The sequence below is a fragment of the Salmo trutta genome, chromosome 4 (genome assembly GCF_901001165.1).
Source record: "Salmo trutta chromosome 4, fSalTru1.1, whole genome shotgun sequence".
Taxonomy (NCBI): Eukaryota; Metazoa; Chordata; class Actinopteri; order Salmoniformes; family Salmonidae; genus Salmo; species Salmo trutta.
The window spans coordinates 66519672-66533795 of NC_042960.1; the positions used below are offsets into that span (position 1 = coordinate 66519672).

General features: G+C 51.0%; 1 protein-coding gene across 2 annotated transcripts in view; it reads left to right on the plus strand.

The window, feature by feature from the left end:
- Positions 1-994: 994 nt before the first annotated feature.
- Positions 995-14124, plus strand: part of kcnc1b (potassium voltage-gated channel, Shaw-related subfamily, member 1b) — a 58748-nt gene continuing 45618 nt past the window's right edge. The window contains exon 1 of one of the 2 annotated variants that reach the window (XM_029751868.1): positions 995-2519. In XM_029751868.1, the coding sequence (XP_029607728.1) occupies positions 1938-2519 (582 nt within the window). In that variant the 5' untranslated portion in view covers positions 995-1937. The remainder of the gene's footprint in view (positions 2520-14124) is intronic. The other variant, XM_029751867.1, reaches the window with a different exon arrangement.

The following is a 14124-nucleotide window of genomic DNA, read 5'->3' on the forward strand; positions in this document are numbered from 1 at the left end:
GCTGAATGAGGCAAATGGTGGTCACACCAGATACTGACTGGTTTTATGATCCAACGCCCCTACCTTTTTTTTTTTTTACGTATCTGTGACCAACATATATATATATATATATCTGTATTCCCAGTCATGTGAAATCCATAGATTAGGACCTAATGAATGTATATCAATTGACTGATTTTCTTATACGAACTGTAACTCAGTACAATCTTTGAAATGGTTGCATATTGCGTTTGCATTGTTGTTCAGTGTTCACGGGTAATATCACTCTCTGTTGGCAATGGGCATAATGACATCATAACGATTTTATTACAGCCTCCCACCATATGGCGGAGAGAGGGAATTGAAATCAGAGGCCGTTGTGGCACCATTGGTTGTCCTGTCTCTGTTCATACAAAATCACGTTGTACAAAAAGGGAACACATTTCCATAAACTTTTTGTTTTTTGTTTATATTCTATTTTTCTATTTAATATATTCTATTATTAAATAGAATATTCTATATTCTATTTAAGCCCTATGAAATGCATCACCTGTACGAAATGTGCTTTATAAATAAAGTTTGATTTGATTCATATGCATACATGTATTTACTTGTTTGATGTAGAATGGCTGGGGCGTTTAGCCTAATGATGTAAGGGTCATATCCAACAAGCCCTCAAAATAAAACCTATTGACTATGTCAGACTGTCGGTTTGGACAATGGTCCAAAAATACTTCAGTTCTTTATTTGTTACAGTAGCCTTAAGGATGGGAAAGGGGTGGGGCTGCCTCTCTGGCAAACAACGCAAACAAATCAGTGAACTCCATGACTGACAGTTCATTTCATAACAAAACAATGCTCCGTGTCATTTAAGACAAGGTACAACTAGGCAGGGAGGGAACCAGCTGTCAACAATGATTATTGTTAGCTTATATTTTCGGTGCGTTTTTTTTTAGGGACATTTCGTGAGTCTCTAGCCTGACAGTCCTTCTCCCTCTTCTTCCTCCTCCTCCTCCTCCACGGTGTTTCCAGAACCAACGCTGTTCCGAGTTCGTGACCATTCTAACGAGAATCCTTACCCACCGCGAGCACACCAATAAAGAAAACCTAGGACGTGCGCGTGCCTTCCGTCGTTTTTCTTCATGAGACTTCACACCGGTGAACACCGTTGACTGCTCGCCCTCCTGCAGGCTCTAAGCACGAGGGAATCACAGGCATCGGTCCGTCAAATGCATACATGGAAACAACAATTACCGGCTGAAGATAAACACAGTCACCTGCGTGAGAATAGAAGGCGCGGCGCCTGATCTTTACAGCTTGTCGGGATCGTTCAACGGAAAACTGGATATTTCTGTCTTTTTGGGGAGGGGGTAAGCGACAGTAGATACATGAGAGGAAGGGTAGCAGTCTGAATAGCACGGAGGGTGTCTCGGAGATGTCATAAACAGGTTCTACCAGAACCACCACCACAACAGCAGGAGAGTCATTGTGTTGGATTTGGATAAAAAGGAAGAGAAATAAAAAAAAAACTATTATTATATCATCTTTATCTCTCGGAATTATACCACTACGAGGTGACGTCCATTGTTTATGGGAAGCCATTGACTACAATCATTTTGCAATGATATGTTTTCCCTCCAGTAGGTCTGGTTGGTGATTGATTTCCATGACAGGTTGGAGAACCATTGGAGCATCTGGTATCATCAGCGGGCATATGTGCTAAATTAGGTCTCTACGTGTATTATTTGAGGGTCTGTAGCCTGTAATAGCAGCAGCAGATTTCTTTTGTGCATTGTTCTATTTCCTATAGCATCCTACTCTCTCCCCCCCCCTCCCCGGGTGTGCATGTGTTGCACTTGCGAGCGTTCTCCCTCCTTCCCTCCTGTTGAGGCGTGCGGTGCTCATAGAGTTGTCGTTGTGATGCCGGGAACTTACTGGAGACATGCCTAAGGGACGCAATGGGCTTGAGCGACGAGAAGGATCGCATTGTGATAAACGTGGGAGGTATCAAACATCAGACATATCGCGGTACCCTGCGTACCCTGCCCGGCACCCGTTTATCCTGGCTCGCAGAACCCGACGCGCCTAGCCACTTCGACTGGGATGACAAACATGAGGAATTCTTCTTCGACCGCCACCCGGGTGTTTTCGCCCATATCCTTAATTATTACCGGACAGGTAAACTGCACTGCCCTGCCGATGTCTGCGGACCCCTGTATGAGGAGGAACTGGCCTTCTGGGGCATCGACGAGACGGACGTGGAGCCGTGCTGTTGGATGACCTATAGCCAGCATCGGGAGGCGGAAGAGGCACTTGATAGTTTCGGTGGGGGGGCCCTGCTCGACTTGACTGGTAACGATGATCCAGACCCGGAGATTGCAGCCGACCAGGGGGACGGGGTTGGTGATGAGGCTGATGAGATGACAAGGAGGCTGGCACAGGGGGATTCTCCAGATGCCAAGGCAGGGGGAGTTTGGGGCCGCTGGCAGAAACGCATGTGGGCTCTGTTTGAAGACCCTTACTCCTCTAAATATGCAAGGGTGAGTAGGAAAGAGATTTCTCTAACGTCCATACCTAACCATTTCTATACACGTATATGTTCCTTCTCCAGTTGATGTTAAGCACAATGATGGATATGTTTTTAATTATGAATAAATGAGAGATGGAGATGGATAGTGTTTCCAGCCATGTAATGTGGAGAGGGTCTGTGTGAGAGTGACCTTGAGACAGTAGGCTAGTCCACTCCCCAGGGACTCCTCAGGGAGCTCCACAGCAGGAGTCCGTTTTAACAGTGAGGTAGGCAGGAAGAAATATTGACCAATGAATCCTCTGATTTGACAGATGGCATTTAGAACCATGCCAATAACCACTAGTCTAAATGAACCTCCTAGATGTCAGCAAACAAAGGAAGCTGTCTGCATCCTATCATGACTCCCATATCCCTTTCACACTACTGAGTTGAGCCAAGCCAAGCTGAGCTGTACTGCATTGGCCTAGTTAAGCATCCACAATGGTTCCTGGAACAGTGCCGTAAAGGACAATGTGAAAAATAAAATATCAAGGACAGCACAGTTGGCCTATGGTTCAGATTGGAACAATAGTGTGAAAAAGTACTACAGGTCTTTGTACCCAGAACCTCTTGGACATGAGACCCCCATGGTGTGTTGATTTAAATGATGCCCGTAAGCAAACAGAGAAAAGCATTTGTCTGATTTTGAATACCGTTATGAGTCCAGCAGGTCTTTGGGCTGAGACCTCCTGGACTATTCTGGTGCCAGATCTGTCTGTGCTGTCTTGCTAAGTGTGACAATGGCCATAGAAATATGCAAGACAGCGCCAGGAATACCTGGGAGATTGGTAGGTAGGAATACCTTGGAGATTGGTAGGTAGGAATACCTTGGAGATTGGTAGGTAGGAATACCTGGGAGATTGACAGGTAGGAATACCTTGGAGACATGAGAATAGAATACCTGAGTGGGATGTTGGCAGTTAGTTTGGTTAGAATACCTGGGATGTTTAGTGTTCTATGTACCGGTACGAGAGTGGGTCGGAATTCCACCCATTGCTATTCTAACACACTCCCTCCTGTCTCCTCATACCTTTCCTGTCAGTCTTTCTCTGTCCTAGCTAATAAAAATAAAAAACAACTAAAAAACAAATAAATAAAGGAGTCGAACTGCCTCATTCCTAAAAATTTATAAAAATAATACTTGGGAGATTGGCAGGTAGGAATACCTTGGAGATTGGTAGGTAGGAATACCTTGGAGATTGACAGGTAGGAATACCTTGGAGATTGGTAGGTAGGAATACCTTGGAGATTGGTAGGTAGGAATACCTTGGAGATTGACAGGTAGGAATACCTTGGAGATTGGTAGGTAGGAATACCTTGGAGATTGGTAGGTAGGAATACCTTGGAGATTGACAGGTAGGAATACCTGGGAGATTGACAGGTAGGAATACCTGGGAGATTGACAGGTAGGAATACCTGGGAGATTGACGGTTTGAGAACACCTGGGAGATTGACGGTTTGAGAATACCTGGGATGCTGGCGGTGAGAGAATACCTGGGACGCTGGCGGTGAGAGAATACCTGGGACGCTGGCGGTGAGAGAATATCTGGGACGCTGGCGGTTTGAGAATACCTGGGACGCTGGCGGTTTGAGAATACCTGGGACGCTGACGGTTTGAGAATACCTGGGACGCTGGCGGTGAGAGAATACCTGGGACGCTGGCGGTTTGAGAATACCTGGGACGCTGACGGTTTGAGAATACCTGGGACGCTGGCGGTTTGAGAATACCTGGGACGCTGGCGGTTTGAGAACACCTGGGACGCTGGCGGTTTGAGAACACCTGGGACGCTGGCGGTTTGAGAATACCTGGGACGCTGGCGGTTTGAGAATACCTGGGACGCTGGCGGTGAGAGAATACCTGGGACGCTGGCGGTGAGAGAATACCTGCGACGCTGGCGGTGAGAGAATACCTGGGACGCTGACGGTTTGAGAATACCTGGGACGCTGGCGGTTTGAGAATACCTGGGACGCTGGCGGTTTGAGAATACCTGGGACGCTGGCTGTTTGAGAATACCTGGGACGCTGGCGGTGAGAGAATACCTGGGACGCTGGCGGTGAGAGAATACCTGGGACGCTGGCGGTGAGAGAATACCTGGGACGCTGGCGGTGAGAGAATACCTGGGACGCTGGCGGTTTGAGAATACCTGGGACGCTGGCGGTTTGAGAATACCTGGGACACTGGCGGTGAGAGAATACCTGGGACGCTGACGGTTTGAGAATTCCTGGGACGCTGACGGTTTGAGAATACCTGGGACGCTGGCGGTTTGAGAATACCTGGGACGCTGGCGGTTTGAGAATACCTGGGACGCTGGCGGTGAGAGAATACCTGGGACGCTGGCGGTGAGAGAATACCTGGGACGCTGGCGGTGAGAGAAGACCTGGGACGCTGGCGGTGAGAGAATACCTGGGACGCTGGCGGTGAGAGAATACCTGGGACGCTGGCGGTGAGAGAATACCTGGGAGGATGGCGGTGAGAGAATACCTGGGACGCTGGCGGTTTGAGAATACCTGGGACGCTGGCGGTGAGAGAATACCTGGGATGCTGGCGGTTTGAGAATACCTGGGACGCTGGCGGTGAGAGAATACCTGGGACGCTGGCGGTTTGAGAATACCTGGGACGCTGGCGGTGAGAGAATATCTGGGACGCTGGCGGTGAGAAAATACCTGGAACGCTGGCGGTGAGAGAATACCTAGGACGCTGGCGGTTTGAGAATACCAGGGACGCTGGCGGTTTGAGAATACCTGGAACGCTGGCGGTTTGAGAATACCTGGGACGCTGGCGGTGAGAGAGTACCTGGGACGCTGGCGGTGAGAGAATACCTGGGACGCTGGCGGTGAGAGAATACCTGGGACGCTGGCGGTTTGAGAATACCTGGGACGCTGGCGGTTTGAGAATACCTGGGACGCTGGCGGTTTGAGAATACCTGGGACGCTGGCGGTTTGAGAATACCTGGGACGCTGGCGGTGAGAGAATACCTGGGACGCTGGCGGTTTGAGAATACCTGGGACGCTGGCGGTTTGAGAATACCTGGGACGCTGGCGGTTTGAGAATACCTGGGACGCTGGCGGTTTGAGAATACCTGGGACGCTGGCGGTTTGAGAATACCTGGGACGCTAGCGGTGAGAGAATACCTGGGACGCTGGCGGTTTGAGAATACCTGGGACGCTGACGGTTTGAGAATACCTGGGACGCTGGCGGTGAGAAAATACCTGGGACGCTGGCGGTGAGAGAATACCGGGGAGGCTGGCGGTGAGAGAATACCTGGTAGGCTGGCGGTGAGAGAATACCTGGGACGCTGGCGGTTTGAGAATACCTGGGACGCTGGCGGTTTGAGAATACCTGGGACGCTGGCGGTTTGAGAATACCTGGGACGCTGGCGGTTTGAGAATACCTGGGACGCTGGCGGTTTGAGAATACCTGGGACGCTGGCGGTGAGAGAATACCTGGAACGCTGGCGATTTGAGAATACCTGGGACGCTGGCGGTGAGAGAATATCTGGGACGCTGGCGGTGAGAAAATACCTGGAACGCTGGCGGTTTGAGAATACCTGGGACGCTGGCGGTGAGAGAATATCTGGGACGCTGGCGGTGAGAAAATACCTGGAACGCTGGCAGTGAGAGAATACCTAGGACGCTGGCGGTGAGAGAATACCTGGGACGCTGGCGGTTTGAGAATACCTGGGACGCTGGCGGTTTGAGAATACCTGGGACGCTGGCGGTTTGAGAATACCTGGAACGCTGGCGGTTTGAGAATACCTGGGACGCTGGCGGTGAGAGAATACCTGGGACGCTGGCGGTGAGAGAATACCTGGGACGCTGGCGGTTTGAGAATACCTGGGACGCTGGCGGTTTGAGAATACCTGGGACGCTGGCGGTTTGAGAATACCTGGGACGCTGGCGGTGAGAGAATACCTGGGACGCTGGCGGTTTGAGAATACCTGCGACGCTGGCGGTTTGAGAATACCTGAGACGCTGGCGGTTTGAGAATACCTGGGACGCTGGCGGTTTGAGAATACCTGGGACCCTGGCGGTTTGAGAATACCTGGGACGCTAGCGGTGAGAGAATACCTGGGACGCTGGCGGTTTGAGAATACCTGGGACGCTGACGGTTTGAGAATACCTGGGACGCTGGCGGTGAGAAAATACCTGGGACGCTGGCGGTGAGAGAATACCTGGGACGCTGGCGGTGAGAGAATACCTGGGACGCTGGCGGTTTGAGAATACCTGGGACGCTGACGTTTTGAGAATACCTGGGACGCTGGCGGTTTGAGAATACCTGGGACGCTGGCGGTTTGAGAATACCTGGGACGCTGGCGGTGAGAGAATACCTGGGACGCTGGCGGTGAGAGAATACCTGGGACGCTGGCGGTTTGAGAATACCTGGGACGCTGGCGGTGAGAGAATACCTGGGACTCTGACGGTTTGAGAATACCTCGGACGCTGGCGGTTTGAGAATACCTGGGACGCTGGCGGTTTGAGAATACCTGGGACGCTGGCGGTTTGAGAATACCTGGGACGCTGGCGGTGAGAGAATACCTGGGACGCTGGCGGTGAGAGAATACCTGGGACGCTGGCGGTGAGAGAATACCTGGGACGCTGGCGGTTTGAGAATACCTGGGACGCTGGCGGTTTGAGAATACCTGGGACGCTGGCGGTGAGAGAATACCTGGGACGCTGACGGTTTGAGAATTCCTGGGACGCTGACGGTTTGAGAATACCTGGGACGCTGGCGGTTTGAGAATACCTGGGACGCTGGCGGTGAGAGAATACCTGGGACGTTGGCGGTGAGAGAATACCTGGGACGCTGGCGGTGAGAGAATACCTGGGAGGTTGACGGTTTGAGAATACCTGGGACGCTGGCGGTTTGAGAATACCTGGGACGCTGGCGGTGAGAGAATACCTAGGACGCTGGCGGTGAGAGAATACCTGGGACGCTGGCGGTTTGAGAATACCTGGGACGCTGGCGGTGAGAGAATACCTGGGACGCTGGCGGTGAGAGAATACCTGGGACGCTGGCGGTTTGAGAATACCTGGGACGCTGGCGGTTTGAGAATACCTGGGACGCTGGCGGTTTGAGAATACCTGGGACGCTGGCGGTTTGAGAATACCTGGGACGCTGGCGGTTTGAGAATACCTGGGACGCTGGCGGTTTGAGAAGAACCTGGGACGCTGGCGGTTTGAGAATACCTGGGACGCTGGCGGTGAGAGAATACCTGGGACGCTGGCGGTTTGAGAATACCTGGGACGCTGGCGGTTTGAAAATACCTGAGACGCTGGCGGTTTGAGAATACCTGGGACGCTGGCGGTTTGAGAATACCTGGGACGCTGGCGGTTTGAGAATACCTGGGACGCTAGCGGTGAGAGAATACCTGGGACGCTGGCGGTTTGAGAATACCTGGGACGCTGACGGTTTGAGAATACCTGGGACGCTGGCGGTGAGAAAATACCTGGGACGCTGGCGGTGAGAGAATACCTGGGAGGCTGGCGGTGAGAGAATACCTGGGAGGCTGGTGGTGAGAGAATACCTGGGACGCTGGCGGTTTGAGAATACCTGGGACGCTGGCGGTTTGAGAATACCTGGGACGCTGGCGGTTTGAGAATACCTGGGACGCTGGCGGTGAGAGAATACCTGGAACGCTGGCGATTTGAGAATACCTGGGACGCTGGCGGTGAGAGAATATCTGGGACGCTGGCAGTGAGAAAATACCTGGAACGCTGGCGGTTTGAGAATACCTGCGACGCTGGCGGTGAGAGAATACCTAGGACGCTGGCGGTGAGAGAATACCTGGGACGCTGGCGGTTTGAGAATACCTGGGACTCTGGCGGTTTGAGAATACCTGGGACGCTGGCGGTTTGAGAATACCTGGGACGCTGGCGGTTTGAGAATACCTGGGACGCTGGCGGTGAGAGAATACCTTGGACGCTGGCGGTGAGAGAATACCTGGGACGCTGGCGGTTTGAGAATACCTGGGACGCTGGCGGTTTGAGAATACCTGGGACGCTGGCGGTTTGAGAATACCTGGGACGCTGGCGGTTTGAGAATACCTGGGACGCTGGCGGTTTGAGAATACCTGGGACGCTGGCGGTGAGAGAATACCTGGGACGCTGGCGGTTTGAGAATACCTGGGACGCTGACGGTTTGAGAATACCTGGGACGCTGGCGGTGAGAAAATACCTGGGAATGCTGGCGGTGAGAGAATACCTGGGACGCTGGCGGTTTGAGAATACCTGGGACGCTGGCGGTGAGAGAATACCTGGGACGCTGGCGAGAATACCTGGGACGCTGGCGGTTTGAGAATACCTGGGACGCTGGCGGTTTGAGAATACCTGGGACGCTGGCGGTTTGAGAATACCTGGGACGCTGGCGGTGAGAGAATACCTGGGACGCTGGCGGTTTGAGAATACCTGGGACGCTGGCGGTGAGAGAATACCCCGGGACGCTGGCGGTTTGAGAATACCTGCGACGCTGGCGGTTTGAGAATGCCTGGGACGCTGGCGGTGAGAGAATACCTGGGACGCTGGCAGTTTGAGAATACCTGGGATGCTGACGGTTTGAGAATACCTGGGACGCTGCCGGTTTTAGAATACCTGGGACGCTGGCGGTTTGAGAATACCTGGGACGCTGGCGGTTTGAGAATACCTGGGACGCTGGCGGTGAGAGTATACCTGGGACGCAGGCGGTTTGAGAATACCTGGGACGCTGGCGGTGAGAGAATACCTGGGACGCTGGCGGTTTGAGAATACCTGGGACGCTGGCGGTTTGAGAATACCTTGGACGCTGGCGGTTTGAGAATACCTGGGACGCTGGCGGTTTGAGAATACCTGGGACGCTGGCGGTGAGAGAATACCTGGGACGCTGGCGGTGAGAGAATACCTGGGACGCTGGCGGTGAGAGAATACCTGGGACGCTGGCGGTGAGAGAATACCTGGGACGCTGGCGGTTTGAGAATACCTGGGACGCTGACGTTTTGAGAATACCTGGGACGCTGGCGGTTTGAGAATACCTGGGACGCTGGCGGTTTGAGAATACCTGGGACGCTGGCGGTGAGAGAATACCTGGGACGCTGGCGGTGAGAGAATACCTGGGACGCTGGCGGTTTGAGAATACCTGGGACGCTGGCGGTGAGAGAATACCTGGGACGCTGACGGTTTGAGAATACCTGGGACGCTGGCGGTTTAAGAATACCTGGGACGCTGGCGGTTTGAGAATACCTGGGACGCTGGCGGTTTGAGAATACCTGGGACGCTGGCGGTGAGAGAATACCTGGGACGCTGGCGGTGAGAGAATACCTGGGACGCTGGCGGTGAGAGAATACCTGGGACGCTGGCGGTGAGAGAATACCTGGGACGCTGGCGGTTTGAGAATACCTGGGACGCTGGCGGTTTGAGAATACCTGGGACGCTGGCGGTGAGAGAATACCTGGGACGCTGACGGTTTGAGAATTCCTGGGACGCTGACGGTTTGAGAATACCTGGGACGCTGGCGGTTTGAGAATACCTGGGACGCTGGCGGTGAGAGAATACCTGGGACGTTGGCGGTGAGAGAATACCTGGGACGCTGGCGGTGAGAGAATACCTGGGAGGTTGACGGTTTGAGAATACCTGGGACGCTGGCGGTTTGAGAATACCTGGGACGCTGGCGGTTTGAGAATACCTGGGACGCTGGCGGTGAGAGAATACCTGGGAGGTTGACGGTTTGAGAATACCTGGGACGCTGGCGGTTTGAGAATACCTGGGACACTGGCGGTGAGAGAATACCTGGGACGCTGGCGGTTTGAGAATACCTGGGATATTGTCAGTAGGGTTTGGGTCAGTTCTTAATTGAGTTGTGAATTGCTCTTTAATTCCAATGAAATTATAGAATTTTAATTGGAATTTTATTTGGCCACACCCCACGGGAATCAGAATTTGAATAGAATTTGAGTTAAAGGAAGTAGAATTTGATTCAATGAAATTCAAATAGCTTATTTATTCATCACATCACCATAGTAATGTTTATTTTGATATCATGTACAGGATACCAATACCATGTAGCATAAGGTTAAAATATTTCATTTTTAAAACTTATTCTCTTAAAACAATTTTAAATAATTAAAGTGGTCTGGAAAAATTCCAAGATCATATTGTGGGTTGTCTACAATAATTAATAATTCCCTTAATGTTTTTAAATATCAGAATATGTTTCCCAGAATGCATTAGATCAAATACTGCAGTATGGAAGGGAATCTAACATCTCATGACAAATAAAAATACTGTGTGACATCTTTGAGTTATTATCAAACTAATATTTGAAATGGTATGTGTATTTGTTGCATTAATAAGTGGCATATCTTTTTGATAAAATATTTGTCAAATGAATGAGACTTTCATGTCTAAGTTGAATTGGTTTGAATTAAATTCTAATTCTTTCAATTAAAATTCTATTAAAATTCTGCTTCCATTGTTTGAATTGAGTTAAATTCTGAATTGACCTCATCCCAGGTTGGCAATATGAGAATAATTGGGATGTTGACAGTTAGTTTGGTTTGAATACCTGGCTGGGTGGATGTTCAAATCAAATTTTATTGGTCACATACACATATTTAGCAGATGTTATTGCGGGTGTAATGAAATGCTTGTGTGCCTAGCTCCAACAGTGCAGTAGTATCTAACAATTCACAACAATACACACAAATCTAAAAGTAAATTAATGGAGTTAAGAAATATATAAATATTAGGACGAGCCATGTCGGAGTGGCGTTGACTAAAATACAGTAGAATAGAATACGGTATATACATATGAAATGAGTAAAGCAGTATGTAAACATTATTAAAGTGACTAGTGTTCCATTATTACAGTGACCAATGATTCAATGTCTATGTACATAGAGCAGCAGCCTCTAAGGTGCAGGGTTGAGTAACCGGGTGGTAGCCGGCTAGTGATGGCTATTTAACAGTCTGATGGCCTTGAGATAGAAACTGTTTTTCAGTCTCTCTGTCCCAGCTTTGATGCACCTGTACTGACCTCGCCTTCTGGATGATAGCAGGGTGAACAGGCAGTGGCTCTGGTGGTTGTTGTCATTGATGATCTTTCTGGCCTTCCTGTGACATCGGGTGCTGTAGGTGTCCTGGAGGGCAGGCAATGTGCCCCTGGCAGTGGCGTATTTAGGTATAGGCAACATGGGCAGCCGCCCGGAGTGGCACGTTGCCGGGGGCGGCACAGGGTACCCGCACAATTTATTTTGGAATGGTGACATTTACGCAATAGGTTTTCTATCGCTCATTTGCACGTCAAGTCAATGATATCATGTCACCGTGTGGGACTGTGGGTCAATTAACCTTGTCGGAGCGGGTGCCCTGATTCTAGTTTGTGATCAAGACAAGCTAATGCCTGGGAAGGTCTCCCACTCAGAAGTACGAGATGGGGAGGGGGCATGTTGACCTCAGGTCTCCCCACTGGAAGGCCGAGGTAGGGGGGCGGGGGTAGGTTGACCTCAGGTCTCCCCACTGGAAGGCCGAGGTAGGGCGGCGGGGGTAGGTTGACCTCAGGTCTCCCCACTGGAAGGCCGAGGTAGGGGGGCGGGGGTATGTTGACCTCAGGTCTCCCCACTGGAAGGCCGAGGTAGGGGACGGGGGTATGTTGACCTCAGGTCTCCCCACTGGAAGGCCGAGGTAGGGGGCGGGGGTATGTTGACCTCAGGTCTCCCCACTGGAAGCCCGAGGTAGGGTAAGGGGGTATGTTGACCTCAGGTCTCCCCACTGGAAGGCCGAGGTAGGGGGGCGGGGGTATGTTGACCTCAGGTCTCCCCACTGGAAGGCCGAGGTAGGGTAAGGGGGTATGTTGACCTCAGGTCTCCCCACTGGAAGGCCGAGGTAGGGGGGCGGGGGTAGGTTGACCTCAGGTCTCCCCACTGGAAGCCCGAGGTAGGGCGGCGAGGGTAGGTTGACCTCAGGTCTCCCCACTGGAAGACCGAGGTAGGGGACGGGGGTATGTTGACCTCAGGTCTCCCCACTGGAAGACCGAGGTAGGGGACGGGGGTATGTTGACCTCAGGTCTCCCCACTGGAAGGCCGAGGTAGGGGAGCAGGGGAATCTATGAAATAGCGCACCTCTAACTTTGTACAGTACTAATGCAATTAGTAAAATCAGTCACACTACGAAATGCTACCAAATAAACCACAATTCATTCATAATACTGTGAATATATAGTTTCACAGACATATTGTTGCATTTTCTTCTGGTTTGTGTGAAATGGTTAAGAATAATATAAAACCAGTCTGCACACCACCAAGGTGAATTGGTTTAGTCTTGACTCTTGGTTGACAGTGTTGGGGGATGGGTAATGTATTGATGCTCGAGTGCCTAATCAACACACATTTGTTTCTATTTGTCTTTGTTACTACTTTTTGATATTTATTAGTCTTATTTTTGTATATATTTTTTCTATTTATATAGTTTTAAATGTTATGGTTATTTATTTGTGTTTTTCCAAATGTCTGAAGGGGGGGGTTTGCCCAGGGAGCAATACAAGCTAGAACCGCCACCGGCCCCTGGTGATGCGTTGGGCAGACCGTATCACCCTCTGGAGAGCCTTGCGGTGTGAGGGTCTTAGGTGCCAAGCAGAATTTCTTCAGCCTCCTGAGGTTTGAAGAGGCACTGTTGCTCCTTCTTCACCACGCTGTCTGTGTGGGTGGACCATTTCAGATTGTCAGTGATGTGTACGCCAAGGAACTTGAAGCTTTTCAACCTCTCCATTGATGCGGATAGGGGTGTGCTCCCTCTGCTGTTTTTACGATCAGCTCTTTCGTTTTGTTGACATTGAGGGAGAGGTTATTTTCCTGGCACCACTGCGCCAGGTCACTCACCTCCCTATAGGCTGTCTCGTCATTGTTGGTAATCAGGCCTACTACTGTTGTGTCGTCTGCGAACTTGATTGAGTTGGAGGCGTGCGTGGCCACGCATTCATGGGTGAACAGGGAGTACAGGAGGGGGCTGAGCACGCACTCTTTTGGGGACCCTGTGTTGAGGATCAGCGTAGTGGAGGTGTTGTTTCCTACCTTCACCACCTGGGGGGCGGCCCGTCAGGAAGTCCAGGATCCAGTTTCACAAGGTGGGGTTCAGACCCAGGGCCTCGAGCTTAATGATGAGCTTGGAGGGTACTATGGTGTTGAATGCTGAGCTATAGTCAATGAACAGCATTCTTACATAGGTATTCCACTTGTCCAGATGGGATAGGGCAGTGTGCAGCTTGTCCAGATGGGATAGGGCAGTATGCAGCTTGTCCAGATGGGATAGGGCAGTATGCAGATTGTCCAGATGGGATAGGGCAGTATGCAGCTTGTCCAGATGGGATAGGGCAGTGTGCAGTGCCATGGCGATTGCATCGTCTTTGGATCTACTGGGGCAAATGTATGCAAAATGTGAAGTGGGTCCACCAGCAGCAAGTAGCCTACCGAAAGGCAGTTCTTTAGACTGACACAGAACACAGGTTGAAGTGGTGACGGTCTTGGACCTTTTACGGGCAGACTTCCTTTTGACCTGGCCATGGTCCAATGCCACTTGATGGCAATGATAATAAAAAAAATAAAAAATGTTTC